The 14,064-nt window shown below is 32.5% G+C and overlaps 1 protein-coding gene across 2 annotated transcripts; it reads left to right on the plus strand.

Moving 5' to 3' along the window:
- The first annotated feature begins 4,751 nt into the window (after nucleotides 1-4,751).
- Nucleotides 4,752-13,736, plus strand: LOC127716309 (collagen alpha-1(XIV) chain-like). 2 transcript variants are annotated; one of them, XM_052222481.1, is made up of 5 exons: nucleotides 4,752-4,910; nucleotides 9,466-10,008; nucleotides 11,272-11,391; nucleotides 11,895-11,994; nucleotides 13,577-13,726. In XM_052222481.1, exons 1-5 carry the CDS (start codon nucleotides 4,841-4,843, stop codon nucleotides 13,638-13,640), a joined length of 897 nt encoding a protein of 298 aa, XP_052078441.1. In that variant the 5' UTR covers nucleotides 4,752-4,840; the 3' UTR covers nucleotides 13,641-13,726. The 2 variants fall into 2 exon arrangements, with proteins under 2 accessions (XP_052078441.1, XP_052078442.1); XM_052222482.1 differs by lacking the exon at nucleotides 11,272-11,391 and having other exon boundaries at nucleotides 13,577-13,736.
- The last annotated feature ends 328 nt before the right edge of the window (nucleotides 13,737-14,064 follow it).

Below are 14,064 nucleotides of genomic sequence, written 5' to 3' on the forward strand. Positions count from 1 at the left end.
TTTCTCGTCGTATAACACACTAAGTCAGGATTGATCAAATGAAAGACCGATACGGTCGGTCTTTCCTTGGCAATCCTGACACCCCGAGGTGTGTTATACGACAAGGAAACCCTTAAAGTATGCATTATCTGACTTATTCTCTGCAAAGATTTGCAGGATTTGCATCCTATTTAACCGATAAAACTAAAGTGGGATGTTCTTTTCTAATGCGATCAGGTTTGAATACGCCATACGGCTCATCTAATGTGAAATTAAACTCACTAATTAATCTATATATAAACTTAGGAAATCATTACCCAGTTACAAAAAACAATACAGTAACTGCATGAAGAAAGATACAAATGAATTGTTATGGTGTATGAAATATACAACTCACTTTGTAAGTAATTTATTGTATCAATTTAACTTATGAAAAGGGGATGCTATGTTTTTTTTTCGTTTTTTTTTCCATGACATTTGTATCGCGGAAAAGCAGGATTTTTTTTTCAACAATTATTAACGAACTATTCGAATAATTACTTTGTCTCTTTTGTTTGGCAAACATTTTTTTTTAATTGAGAATCAAGATTAAATATTATACTTCGCCCCTCATTATAAAGTACGTGGCTGTTATTCTATAGAAAATAAGAGTATTTGGTATACATAAATGCAAAAAGTTAAGAACCGGCACGAAGACGGCACGAAATCAGATGTACACGTAACACGAAAAACGAACATCCATAGGTCAATATATGATTTCCAATACAGTGAAAATTTTGCTTGTTTTAAAAGTGTTATGAACAGTTTTGTGTTCTTAAATTCATCTCACATTATGTCCCTTTATTGTAGCAATAAATTAAAAAAAAGATCACATTATTTGTTTCGAAAGTTAAAATATATGTCAATGACTATTTTTTTGTATTTTAGTCTAATAAGGGAGGAAAGGATAGTAGTTTCTGCCTTAAACCTATCGAAGATGGAAAATTAAAAAGTTGTAAAATCCCAATTGGAAACAACATACGATAACTATCATTTAAGTAAATTATAAATTGTATTTCAATTAGGGGAAAAAATTACCTTACCCGGGTTATCGAACATACCGACAAAACTTTAGCGTTGATCTAAGCAAAAAATATGAAAATGCATTAGGTCGAGGGGAGATAAGCCCTGTTAGATAGCATGTACATTCCATTATCTATCCGGTGGCCGAGTGGTCTTAGTAGTCGAACTGCTGTATCACTAGCCAGTCAACACTGAGGTTGTGAGTTCAAATCCCGCACGTGGAAGGTGCACTCGACTCCAATCTTAATTGTCAGTTTTCCTACCGAAGTTTGGTGGTTCTCTCCGGGCACTCCGGCTTCCTCCACCAATAAAAACTGACCGCCACGAAATAGCACAATAGTGTTGAAAGTGGCGTTAAACACCAATCAATCAAACAATCAATCTATTATCATTTTACCTGTTTTATATATACATGGAATATAATTGCCCTATTACTCATCACATCTTACCACTAAAACTTCACATCATTCCATACCTCAAATACGGTTATGCTAGGTTTTCTTACATATATTTTGATGTGCCCCGTGCTGTCTATCATTTGTTTTTTTTTAGTTTTATATGTATTGTCTATCATTTGTTCTTTCGAAATTATTGGTCTTTTGTTGGGCAATGTATGACAAATATATGTTGAAAAACCTCGCCCGTAATTATAAATTATGTAATTCATTGACCGCTCCTGACATGTGTTACTTCAAGGCATATCTTAGCGGCGATTGATGTCTTTAAAAATTACTGCACTTTTCTTGTATCCCTGGTGCTTTCGACTGGAGAACCGTCGTACACAAGCATCGCACAAGTTGGCACTCCGCGGCGGGTGGGGAGCAAGAAGGTGAACTGTGGTTTATTTTTTATCAATAGTACCGCTTAAAGTCGACGCTAGGGGCCGTCTTGACCTTGTTGTAGGGTAAGAATGATTCGTTCATTGTTGAAGACCCTACATCAACTGTCAAGATGAAGAACAGGAATAAAAGCCCTGTTCATTGATAATTTTCTGTTTTCTATGTATTGTGTGCAATTTTGTCCCATGTACATTTACTCCATATCCTTTCATTTTCTATGCATATCAAATACAAATGTCATTTTACTCACAATAGCTGAAAAATCACGTGACCAAAGATTATGCAGTGTTTAAGCGATCGCTTACTGGTTAACAGGATTTCAGGGATAACCATGACAACAGACGTAAATGGCATGTGTATACAATTACAATGAACACATGACATAGGCAAAAACTCTTTGTTCTAACTGTGCTTTAATCTTGATAATGCACAGCTAAGTTGTGCATTAGCTACCTCAGATATACTTCACAGTTCAAATGTACTTTTAACTTTATGGGCGGATCCAGGATTTTTCAAAGTGAGGCGTAAGCCCATTAAAAGAAGTTGCCGGTTTTGTGTTAAAAAAAAAATATATTACGAACAAAGGAGTATATAAACCTTCTTCGCAAAATTTGAAACCTTTTTTTTTTTTTTGTTTTCTTTGCACTATAAATTTAGGCACATCTCTCTTCGATTAATCTTCCTCTGAGCACATTCTTGAGGGAACAAATTTTGAATAAATTTAACAGAATCAATCAAAGATATGCCATTAAAACTCAATTCTCCAAATAATGTAACAATTTAGGAGAAAGCCTAAATATCAAAAGAGTTTAAAATCTAAAAGTTATCAACCTTCTTAAAGGCGTATTTCCCCCCATTTCTTTACGCTACAATTGAACTTTCACAGAAGACGAGGATTGAATATCGTCCACATATTTCCAAAACTTTCATGTACATTGATGGCGTCATGTGTTAAAACAGTTATTGGCCAATCATATCGTAATATGTCATTTAATCTGCACGGTCAGGATGACCTTTTAACCCGAACTCCTACGTCGTTCTGGTCAAGTAGGGTCACCCGAGTCGTGCAGATTAAATGTCATATACCGATTTGTTTGTTCGATAACTATAACTTATCTGTGTTTTCTACTTTATTAAATGAATAAGTTTCTCTGCTCTGGCGAGGCAAAGCAAAGAATAATCAGAAAACAAAAAAGCAACAAAACAACCAAAAAAGACTATTTAAAATTAAATGAGCAAACAAAGGACGGTTATTGTATGATTAACAGACTGTACAGATGGTCTGTACCTAAACGTAGACAACGAATTCACAAATGGTTGTATTTTGTTAAAGATTTTCCTCATTTTGTGAAGTTTGTGTAATGACACTAGTCGGCCTCAATAATATTCACTTCGAATGTTTACTATACGCATGGTCATTGTGAAATAACATGTTGACTTCTTGGCTTACACTGATGTTTCGATGTTTCTATTTTTAAACAAATCCGTTCTTTTCCGCACCATAAAGATATAATGTAATGACTGTTGTATGACTGCGCGCTGCTGAATTTTGTTTACCATCCCACAAAAGGGCGGAATTATATACATGAAATATATATATATACAAAAAAAAAAAAAAAAAAAAAAAAAAAAAAACCCTCATCTCTTTGACTCGTTATAAACGTAAAATCCGTGATGTATTTACATATATTTAATGGAATAATATTTGAAAATATGAAATTCTCTCATACTTGAATAATTTTTATTACTGTAGAATGTACAATTGATTTCGGTAGTTGTGTAGTAAAACAATGGCATTATGAATTTCAGTCTCAAATTTCAGGTATTAGGAAGCTATTGCGATCAGATTACAAACTTATTGGTTGGATCTACTTCAATTATGTTTGTCAATGATTACTTTGGAAAAAGAGAAACTTAGACCTATATACCTGTTACTGAATATTGTCGTTCAAATTACTTTAACTATTACTGTACAAATTTAAATATAGAATTAATGACCCGTTTATCAAAAGACAAGCTTAAATAGTCCGACGTTGAATGTACGTATTGGAGTACTTGTATTGTTTATTTTATTTTTTTTAAATTGTAAGCAGTTATTATATACGTTTCTGAAGATTTCAATTAAAACAATTCTTTATTGTCATTGTGTAAACTAAAACTATAGCATACATATATATTACAAAAGTCACCTGTCCTTAAACTATCATATTTTTGCAGAAGATTTACTCTTAGTATCTGAAACTACAGAGGGATTACAGAATAGTTTTAACAATTTCAGTGTTTTGCTATGATATTTGGCAACGAAATTTCAATGTTAATACAACTAAACCTATAGTTATAAAGGAAAACTGTTTTAAAATGGTTTCCTCATTTGAAACATACTAAAATATTCAAATTTTAAATACACATGAGTATAAATTTTTGGGCATGTAGATATTTTTTGCTACTTCTTTTAATTATTGTAGACTTGTTGTATTGTAAACGTTTTCCTTTCTTTTCGTCCATGTTTTTTTTCAATTTATTTTCGGTTTTTGATTTCACCCTTGGTATCTCCTTTCTATGTTTTTTTTTCTCCATCTCACTCAAATTATTTTGCAAAACCTATTCTTCTATTCGTCTTGAATATACATGAAATATTTGTCACTGGACGTTTTGCAGAAAACCATCATGAATCAAAAAATTATAGTCGCAAGTAACACTAAACGATAGGAAATGAGATCTCTTTCTTTTATAAAACAAGAGAATAGTATTATTTATACTATTTGTTTGAAAAAGTATATTGATTGAAAAACGATATATGTAATTTTAAAGAAAGGAATCAATGAACTTTGTAAAATTTCGTCTATTTGTAAAATAGGCCAATTATAACTCTATATGACTGCATATGTACCTATACAATAATATGGGAGAACAAATGAAAAAAATGTATTACATCTCAGCACACATAGTTATGTAAAGACATGTTAAAGCAGTTATTATTCATAAATCTAGTTTTGCATCGGATGAACTTAGGGAATAGCCTACTTAAAGGTGAGTCGTTTTGGGTTTTTTCTATTCCCCTTTAATGTAGATAACCAGTTAATAAGTATTAAATATTCCCGTATTTAAAGCATAATGTAAATTTCCATCTGTAGTTTGCATTTCCAAATTTGTCCTTATTGTTTTAAAAAAAAATCTTTATCCCTCTTGGAGAAATGAAATTGCTCATTGGGTGAATTGGTTTATTAAAGTTGCCCTTGATCTGTTTACCTTGCAAATATATTAAAATTAAGGACCGTTGCGAAGGCCGCAAAACTTATTACTTCCCTACTATCTTAGGCGGACCTAAAATTAAAACATTTACACAAAATATTGTCTTTGACCGTACTCATTTGCAGTTTGTTCATAACTTCATACGTTGATTTTTTTGTGTGTGCAATGTGTTGATCTGATTGGCCAAGCCCTGTCCAACTAGTTCGTACAATTTGTTCTCATGCTTTGTCTTAATACCACTGTCCAAGGTTACGTTCGCAAAAGGCACTTTTTTAACTTTATAAATGATGTACAGTAAAACCTGCTATGCTGATAAAGGTCACGTCTATTAAGCGAAACCCTGTATGTTCGGGATACCATCATGCCCCACTGATGAAGTAGTATCAATGCAGTTTGAATCTCAATTCAAAGGTCACTTCTCTTATAAGGTCAGTTTCCTCTGGTTCCCGGTTGACCTTTATATATACAAGTTAAACTGTACTTCCTTAAAACTGGTTACACTGGGAATTCGTTCGCCTGTTTTCCAGACGATTTCATGGACTATTATACTATTGCATATACACGGGTAGTAACCTCGTCATATCGAGAAGCGTTTAGTACAGTGATTTTGTCATAGTTTGGTTAAGATGAACATGGTTGTGTTAAGTTACTTCCCCGAACAATTGCCTCAGTTCTATTCAAACGAGCAAATAAAAAGCAAATAAGATGTTTGAATTTGCATTGTTAGTCAAACGATCTACATTGGAATTGTTGTTTTCAAGAAACTAACGCAGAATAAGCAACCTATCGAAATTGCTATGGTTTGGTTAAGTTATGACATGGTTCGGTTAAGTGTCTAGAAATTCGTCATGGTTTTGATCAAGTTTGTCATGGTTTAGATCCAAATTAATATATATTTGTTTCAGCTCAATATTGATAGTTTGTTTAAAAACGCTTGTAATTAAACGAGGTTACACAATTTACCAACTGACTAAAAAGAAAAAAAGCCTTTTAAACCAAAATTAGATGCTGTAATTGGCAAAACGCACATTAAACAACGTGACTTGTCTTAGTATGCAAATCGTACTACTACGAGTGTCTTGTAAAAGAATTAGGAATAAATAAGCACTCATGTAATCCCACATACAAAAACATCATTTGACAAGGATGAGATTTTGGTGATTCATAAGTCCTTAATAGCTTCAATGAACATTACTTTGAGCAGCAAATCGGAGGACTTACCTTGTTTGTATTGGATACCTAAGCTTCACAAAATTCCATACAAACAGCCGTACATTGCCAGCTCATCTGCATGTTCGACGAAAGAATTGTCCATTAGATTGACAAAGATTCTTTCTGCAATGAAAGAGGGTTTTCAGAAATACCGTGTAACTGTTTACTCGCGTAGTGGTATTAACCATATATGGATTTAAAAAAAAACCTCTTAAAGAACTTCTGAATAAATGTAAATCTCGATCTTTCTCTGAAATTAGTTCTATCAAAACGTTTAATTTTTTAACCCTGTGTACCACCATTCCCTATGTGTAATTGAAAAATCGTCTAAAAGAAATAATTTAAATCTACAATGCTTTTCAACATAAAAATGGTAGCGCACGCTATACGTTTATTACTTTTGGATACCATACGGCATATTTTGTTAATAGTGAACAAAAAATAAAACATGCTACACAGAGGAACAAGTGACCAGTATGCTGGAGTTTCTTATTGACAAAATATTTGTTGAATTTGGAGGTAGACTTTGTCACCAAATTATCGGTATTTCTATGAGAGCGAACTGTTCGGCAGCGACGTCTTCTTATCTTCATATTAGTCGGAGTTCCTTCAGACATTTGTAAAAAACAAGAAGATCAAAGAAGCCATATCATTTAATTTCACATTCATATATATTGATGATGTTCTTTCCATTAACAATCCAGACTTTTCTGATTGAATTCCATTAATATATCCCTCAGAACTAGAAATTAAAGGAACAACAGACACGGCTTCCTCTGCCTCATTTTTAGACTTATACCTTGAATTTGGCATGAGCGGTCATCTTAGTACCAGAATTTATGACAAACAAGACGATTTTAATTTTGAAATTATCAGTTTCTCCAACCTTAGTAGCAATATACCAACTTCTCCTGCATATGGGATATACATTTCCCAACTCATTCGATATTCAAGAGCTTGCAGATGCTACTCAGACTTTGTAAACCGTCACCAGTGTCTGAGCAGAAAGTTGATGAGCCAGTGGTATGTCAAAGAACGTCTCGTCCTTTTTCCAAAAAAGTTCATCGGAAGACCTTGTGGGTAAATTAAGTATAGATTCTAAGTACTGACGTTGTTTGTCATCTTAATGACGTGTTATGGTACTCTATTTTTTTTGTCTTTGTAAATTATTACTTTAACTGTTTAGTCTATTTTTGGCCCAATCCATTTGACGTGGCTCGGTACTTTTTGTTTTTCTTTGTTGAAATATTTGTTTTGTTTTTATAGTGACTAAGATTATAACACAATGTTGCCTGCTGTACCTTTATTTTTTTACATTTTTAACTATTATGTCTGTTTGTTTTGTTCACACATCGTCGTCAATATAATGGAATTTTATGCGACTGTCATACATATGAGAGGTGAAGCTGGCTATAAAACCAGGTTTAATCCACCATTTTCTACAGAAAAAAATGTCTGTACCAAGTCAGGTATATGACAATTGTTATCCGTTCGTTTGATGTGTTTCAGTTTTTGATTTTGCCATTTGATTAGGGACTTTCCGTTTAGAATTTACCTCGAAGTCCCGTATTTTTGTTATTTTGCTTTTATAATTTAAATAGTCTCTGCTCTTTTAAACTATCTTTTGAGATAATAATTACAAAAAACAGAAAGCGCTGCTTCTGTTTCACATAGATTATTTGTCCAGGATTGACTCTGTCGATGATATCGTGAGCGGCATCACTTGTTCAATTAGTAAAGTTGCAAAACGTATCAACTTGTCAAAAAGTAATTTTTGTTCATCTTTTTTTTCTACTAAACTATATATCTGTTGTTTTATTTTGAACCAGTCTATGATGAATAAAAGGAGATGTGGGGTTATACGCCCATGCTATAGTATCCCAACTACAAAACTAACCAAACGATACCAAGAGAACACCATAAGTCTTCAACCATCTACGAAACAAAAAGTTAACGCGTGACGTGGACAACAGTTAAAACTTATTTGTTTTACAAACTATTAGTAAACATAAAAAAAAAAAAAAAAAATACACACAAGTTCAGAATTCAAATATATGAAAAATCACAATTCCGAATTAGAATGAAGCCGATTTAATGTCCACTTTTATCAATTATTATTACGAACGAATAAAAATGATTATGTTTTTGTAATATTGTATAATACATTGGTTTTCTCATTTAAATTGTTTATACATATAATTTTGTCGGAGCCTTTTATAGCTGGCTAAAAGGTATGGATTTTGTTCATTGCTGAAGGCCGTACGACGACATATAGTTGCTTACATCTACGTCATTTTGGTCTTGGGTGGATAGTTATCTCATTGGCAATCAGACCGCATGTACTTAATAATATATTTAATACTACATTTAATGTGCGTATATATGTCTTTTGTATTCCAAATTAAACGATTTAAAAAAGAGTATTTCAATATATATAATGTCTGTTTATTTTGATCGTTACTCTTCCTTCATTCACGAATAGAATCACATAACTGAACCATGTTCAACATGAAATAAACCATGACACGAATGAACCAAACCATGACACCGAATATTCTGTAATCTCAAATTGTGTGCACTAGGGGCTGTTTTTCGGGAAAATTGACGGCAGTTTTATATCATAACAAAATATGTGATGTAGCAGACAGTAAGCAAACCACTTTTCTTTGTGCATTAGAAACGAATCACAACTTTTAAATTTTGACATACGCAAGCATATTCTGTGTCAAATTGATAACTATATGATACAAATTTTGATGTGATAACATATTAGCTATAAACAAAGATACTTACCAGCTTGAATTTGTTGTCATTAGTTCCTTTAACAAACTATTCGAATGTTTATATTTTGAAACTGTTTGTCAACAAAAACACTTAACACAACCATGTTCATCTTAACCAAACTATGACAAAATCACTGTACTAAACGCTTTTCGATATGACGAGGTTACTACCCGTGATATATTGCGGATAAGAAACCACGTATCCTCGTCTGTTTGGTCTTATAGTTCATAGTTGTCTCATAAGCAATCATATCACATCTCCTTAGGTTTATATAAATATTTTCTTCTTTGACAAACTCGAGTTTGATACTTTAATACTTATATTTATTGATCCATAGATGTGGTGTATGTAATAGACAAGTCTGGAAGTGTGGCCGAAAGCAATTTTAACGAGGCTATAAATTTCATCTACATGGTAACAGAATATTTGACAATTGGTAACAATGCAATTATGGTTTCTATAGTAACATATAGTACTACTTACAGTTTGGAGTTTGCACTAGATACATACTCCACAAATACAAGTGTGTTGACAGCAATAAACGGATTAATAGGTACAACAACTGATGGTAATACCCACACAGGGGAAGCATTACAGTATGTTCAAACATATATTTTACAAACTTCAAATGGAGCAAGAACCGGAGTAGATAAAGTAGTTGTTGTGTTAACAGATGGGGCGTCCAATGGTGCCATCGACCCAGGGACAGCGGCAGATAGCTTAAGATCAGATGGTGTTGAAGTTTTTGCAGTCGGTATTGGAACATCACATCTAAATGAACTTCAGGATATAGCAAATGATCCGGCATCATATTATGTGATGTATGTTTCTGACTTCATATATTTGTGTGGTCTTATACCAGCTTTAGTTCCAAAACTAGGTAATTATTTAGATTAATGGATACAATACTTTTAACTATTCTCCCTAGGAAATACTGCACCTTTTCATTGTTAGAACGAGATGTAGGGGTAATAAAACAGTATCCTAACGACACAAGAAAAAAAAAGAAAAAAACATTTTGACGAAAATTAAGCAGATACTTAGTCAACCGCTAAATCTCACAGAGTCTAAAAAAAGTTGTGTATAAATCCATGGTCAATAGAGATTATTGCAGACCTACGTCAAACACCTTATAATTCACCTTCGTTGTCTCGAACGCAGGCTGACTAACACCAAATACTTGAACATTTGTTATTTACTGCTTCTTCGCCCAACATGAGGCATCTAGAAGTAACAAAAAGCAAAGTCAGGTCGGCCTGATTTAGTTTTCTGTGTCTAGGACTAAGGTTAGATGACAGTTCTTCCTCTACCGACTGTTACTCTACTGTGTATGTTGTATAAAGCTTGGTTTATATTGATATTGCATTAACACGCTTTTGTCTTGTTATTCATGTTATATTTGCCACTGGATGTTGAACAAGAATTCATCCTCTCAAATTCTCCAAATATAAAAACCCTCGAGGCAATCGACATTAGACGAGCGATTAAAACATGGAGTTAAACTAATAGTATTAACAGTCTAGTTACTTAGTTAAAACTCAGTTACCTAGGTAGAATCCGTTCTCCAAGATAAGAATATGTGTTATGATTGCCAATGAACTATCCACCAGAGACTAAAATGACGAAGTTTTTAGCAACTTTAGGTTTCATACGGTCACCAAAATGCCTTACTTATTTAATAAGTGAATCCAAGTGGGTGTACTGCTCGGTAATAATTCAAATATTCTCAATCTCATTAAAATCAGCTGTTAATTTTCGCTACGATACTCTCCACCCTAAGAGGGAGTGTAGCGTATCACAACATCGGATTTTAATGAGATTGAAATATTCTAAACTGTCCAGTAAAAAGCCACAGAAGTCAGAAGGTTGTACAGCGTATCGGCAGATTCATAAAAATTGTTGATGCTAATTTGTTTTGTCCAATTTTACGGAAACAAGTTTCTTAAAAAATAATTAGATCGACATCAGCCTCAAAGGTTTAACGGGATGAAATTATAGCTACAAATAATGTATTTGTACTGAAGCAAGAAATTATCTTCGAAAAATGTAGGTTTTCAAACGCAATGGAATGCAAACCTGAATTTAAGTTCGACTATTTGGAATTGATTAGTATGACATATTTATGTGTGTTTGTTTTTGAAAGATAGTTCTTTGACGGCAACCTTACTGGCAGATTGTAAAACAGACCCGGTGACAACAACACCATGGCCAACAGTTACCTCAACAACAGTTACGTCCGGTATTTTGTCTGCAGACACAGGATGTAAATATTTACATTTTTTACTTCCATATAATATAGTATGAGCACAAGGTTCTGCATAATAGAATGACTATGACGTTATTGTTACGTACTAAAAAACTTCTATACAATCACTTTACAAACTGTACCTTATGATCATATTTTGTATTTGTTTTGCCTAACATTCAGTAACAAATAGTTGTTGCATTATATTAACAATTTTTTTATTAATAATATAATTAGTTTAAAATACTACAAATATCATATATGGACTTACAACATGTAAAACTTAACATTCTTTAATAGAACTACAGACAACATGTGTTTAATAAGGTTAATATGTTGGCAATGTATCATCCCAAATTGTTGAAAAAATATTCAGAAAATTAAATGTTATTTACTGTTTTTGTAAGGGGAGGGGGAAGTATTCTTTGCTTTTATCTGTAGTTTAGTTTCTTTAAAATGTTATAATATTGCCGTTTCTTTCATTTCATGTATTGCATTACAAAATAAATTTACAATTTTAGCGAAAACCAGTATAATTGTTGGAACAGTATTGGCTTCTGTCGTAGTTATTGCTGTTACTATCGTAGTGACCATAGTTGTACATAAAGTACTGGTCAATAGGTATATGATATATTACTTAGATGTTATTTGGTACCTGTGAAAAAAAGTAACAATGTATCTGTGACTATACAAGAAAATAACTCCACAAAGAAATTGTGTCTGGATTCAATTGATATAGCCACAATTTAAACTTTCAATGAAGTAATAATAAGCAACCATGTGGTTAAAAAAATTCTTGTGAGAATTTTTTCCGTTTATGGATCTAACATTTTTTTAAGATTGGTTTTAGGATTTTAAAGAATGCCTGGTTTCTAGTACTAATTATAATATGTGCAATAGACTATTTTCATATTACCGACTTTTGACTCCGGATTATATAATTTGTCGACTGGTTACCTTGGACATCATGGTACTCGGTCAAGTAAGAGCAGTCAAAATAAGTAAAATCAAAGATATAATCGGTGTAATTTGAGGGGAAAGTTTACTGTTTTCCGATGATTTTGCAGTGAAAAAAAAATATTAACCAGGTTATTTTCCCCCAAAATTGAAAGCTTGGTTTTACTTTTTTAGCTTGCTCTTACCTGACTTGGTACCATGATGTCCAAGGTAACCAGTCGACAATTGATATAATCCGGAGTCAAAAGTCGGTAATATGTAAATAGTCTATTATAAATAACATTCCGTGAAAAAGGATGCAAAATCACCGAAACAAATATTAGTGGTAACAGTTTTAGTGAAGTAAAATGTTCATAAAATAGAATATCAATTAATAAAGTGTTGTTTGCTTAACTCCAGTGGCAAGCATTTCATGCATTTTCAGGACGAGATCAAATTGATTATATTCACAACAGATAGAGTTTGCAAGGTAGATGTTGACTTGGATTAATAGCGGGAAATTTGGACTGCCACAATAAAAATGTGGGCATTTATATATAGAGACAGACATTGTGCCTTGTAACTGGTCACTTACACACCCCTTAGATATTTTTTTGGAAACGTTCTGTAACTTGCAGAGTATGTAGCATTCTCTCTACACGAGGCATCAAATTAAACATTATCATCCCGACCTCATGTTGCTGCGTATTTATACATCCTAAACAGTACAATGATTTTCTTTAGTAATAGTTTGTTATCGGAACTGGGGAAATACAGGTGATCATATTTCTATACCGCAGTCAATCAATATGTATGGTACTAGAATAGAATGATTGTCCTTTGTACAAATTATAAAAGTTTTTTCATATGCGTTTTATACTGAAAAATATAATAAAAAAGAGAAACGTGTTGATGTCATCTACTAGTACATTGTGTTTTTACATGTATAAATGATAAATTGTTTTTGAATACTAAGTTTATTCAGAATTTTGTGTAAACACATTAATTTTATTGTTGATACATAAAAAGTAGATGATCTTTTTGTTAATTGCAATTTCACTGTTTGCCGTAAGATATCGTCTTACAACTTAGCATTCACTTATTAAGTAACGCATACGACAGAAGTATACACAGGTTAATATTTTCAGTCTCTTTAGATAGAATACCGGTACTACCGCCTAACATATGATGGCAAACACATAAACTGCGTTTTCAAAACTATGAATTTATATTTTATCTTTAAATTATTTTTTTAAATCTTTTTCAGGAAAAGAGTACATGTGCGGATCACTTTTGTACCAGGAATTGGATTTACAACACAGGAAATTTGACAACAATAGATAGGGAAAAAATATTTAATGAATAAAATAAACAATACAAATATGTTAAATAAAGTTCATAAATGATATAAAAATAAGATGTGGTATGATTGCCAATGAGACAACTCTCTTCTAGACACCAAATGGCATAGAGGCTAACAGCTATAGGTCACTGTACGGGCTTCAATAATGAGCAAAACTCATACCGCATAGTCTGCTATAAAAGGCCCAGAAATGACAAATGTAAAACAATTCAAACTAAAAATCATGAATCATAAATGAAATTAATTACTGGATCGAATTTGAAAAGAAACTTTATTAAAGAAGTAGAGTATATTCTTAAGAGCCACAGATACAAAAAAGAGACATGTGTTTATAGAAAATCCTGAATGCAATACCAACGGACGATTTTAACACACTTACATGTTCTTCATAC

Source organism: Mytilus californianus, unplaced genomic scaffold, assembly GCF_021869535.1.
Source record: "Mytilus californianus isolate M0D057914Y unplaced genomic scaffold, xbMytCali1.0.p SCAF_9, whole genome shotgun sequence".
Lineage (NCBI taxonomy): Eukaryota > Metazoa > Mollusca > Bivalvia > Mytilida > Mytilidae > Mytilus > Mytilus californianus.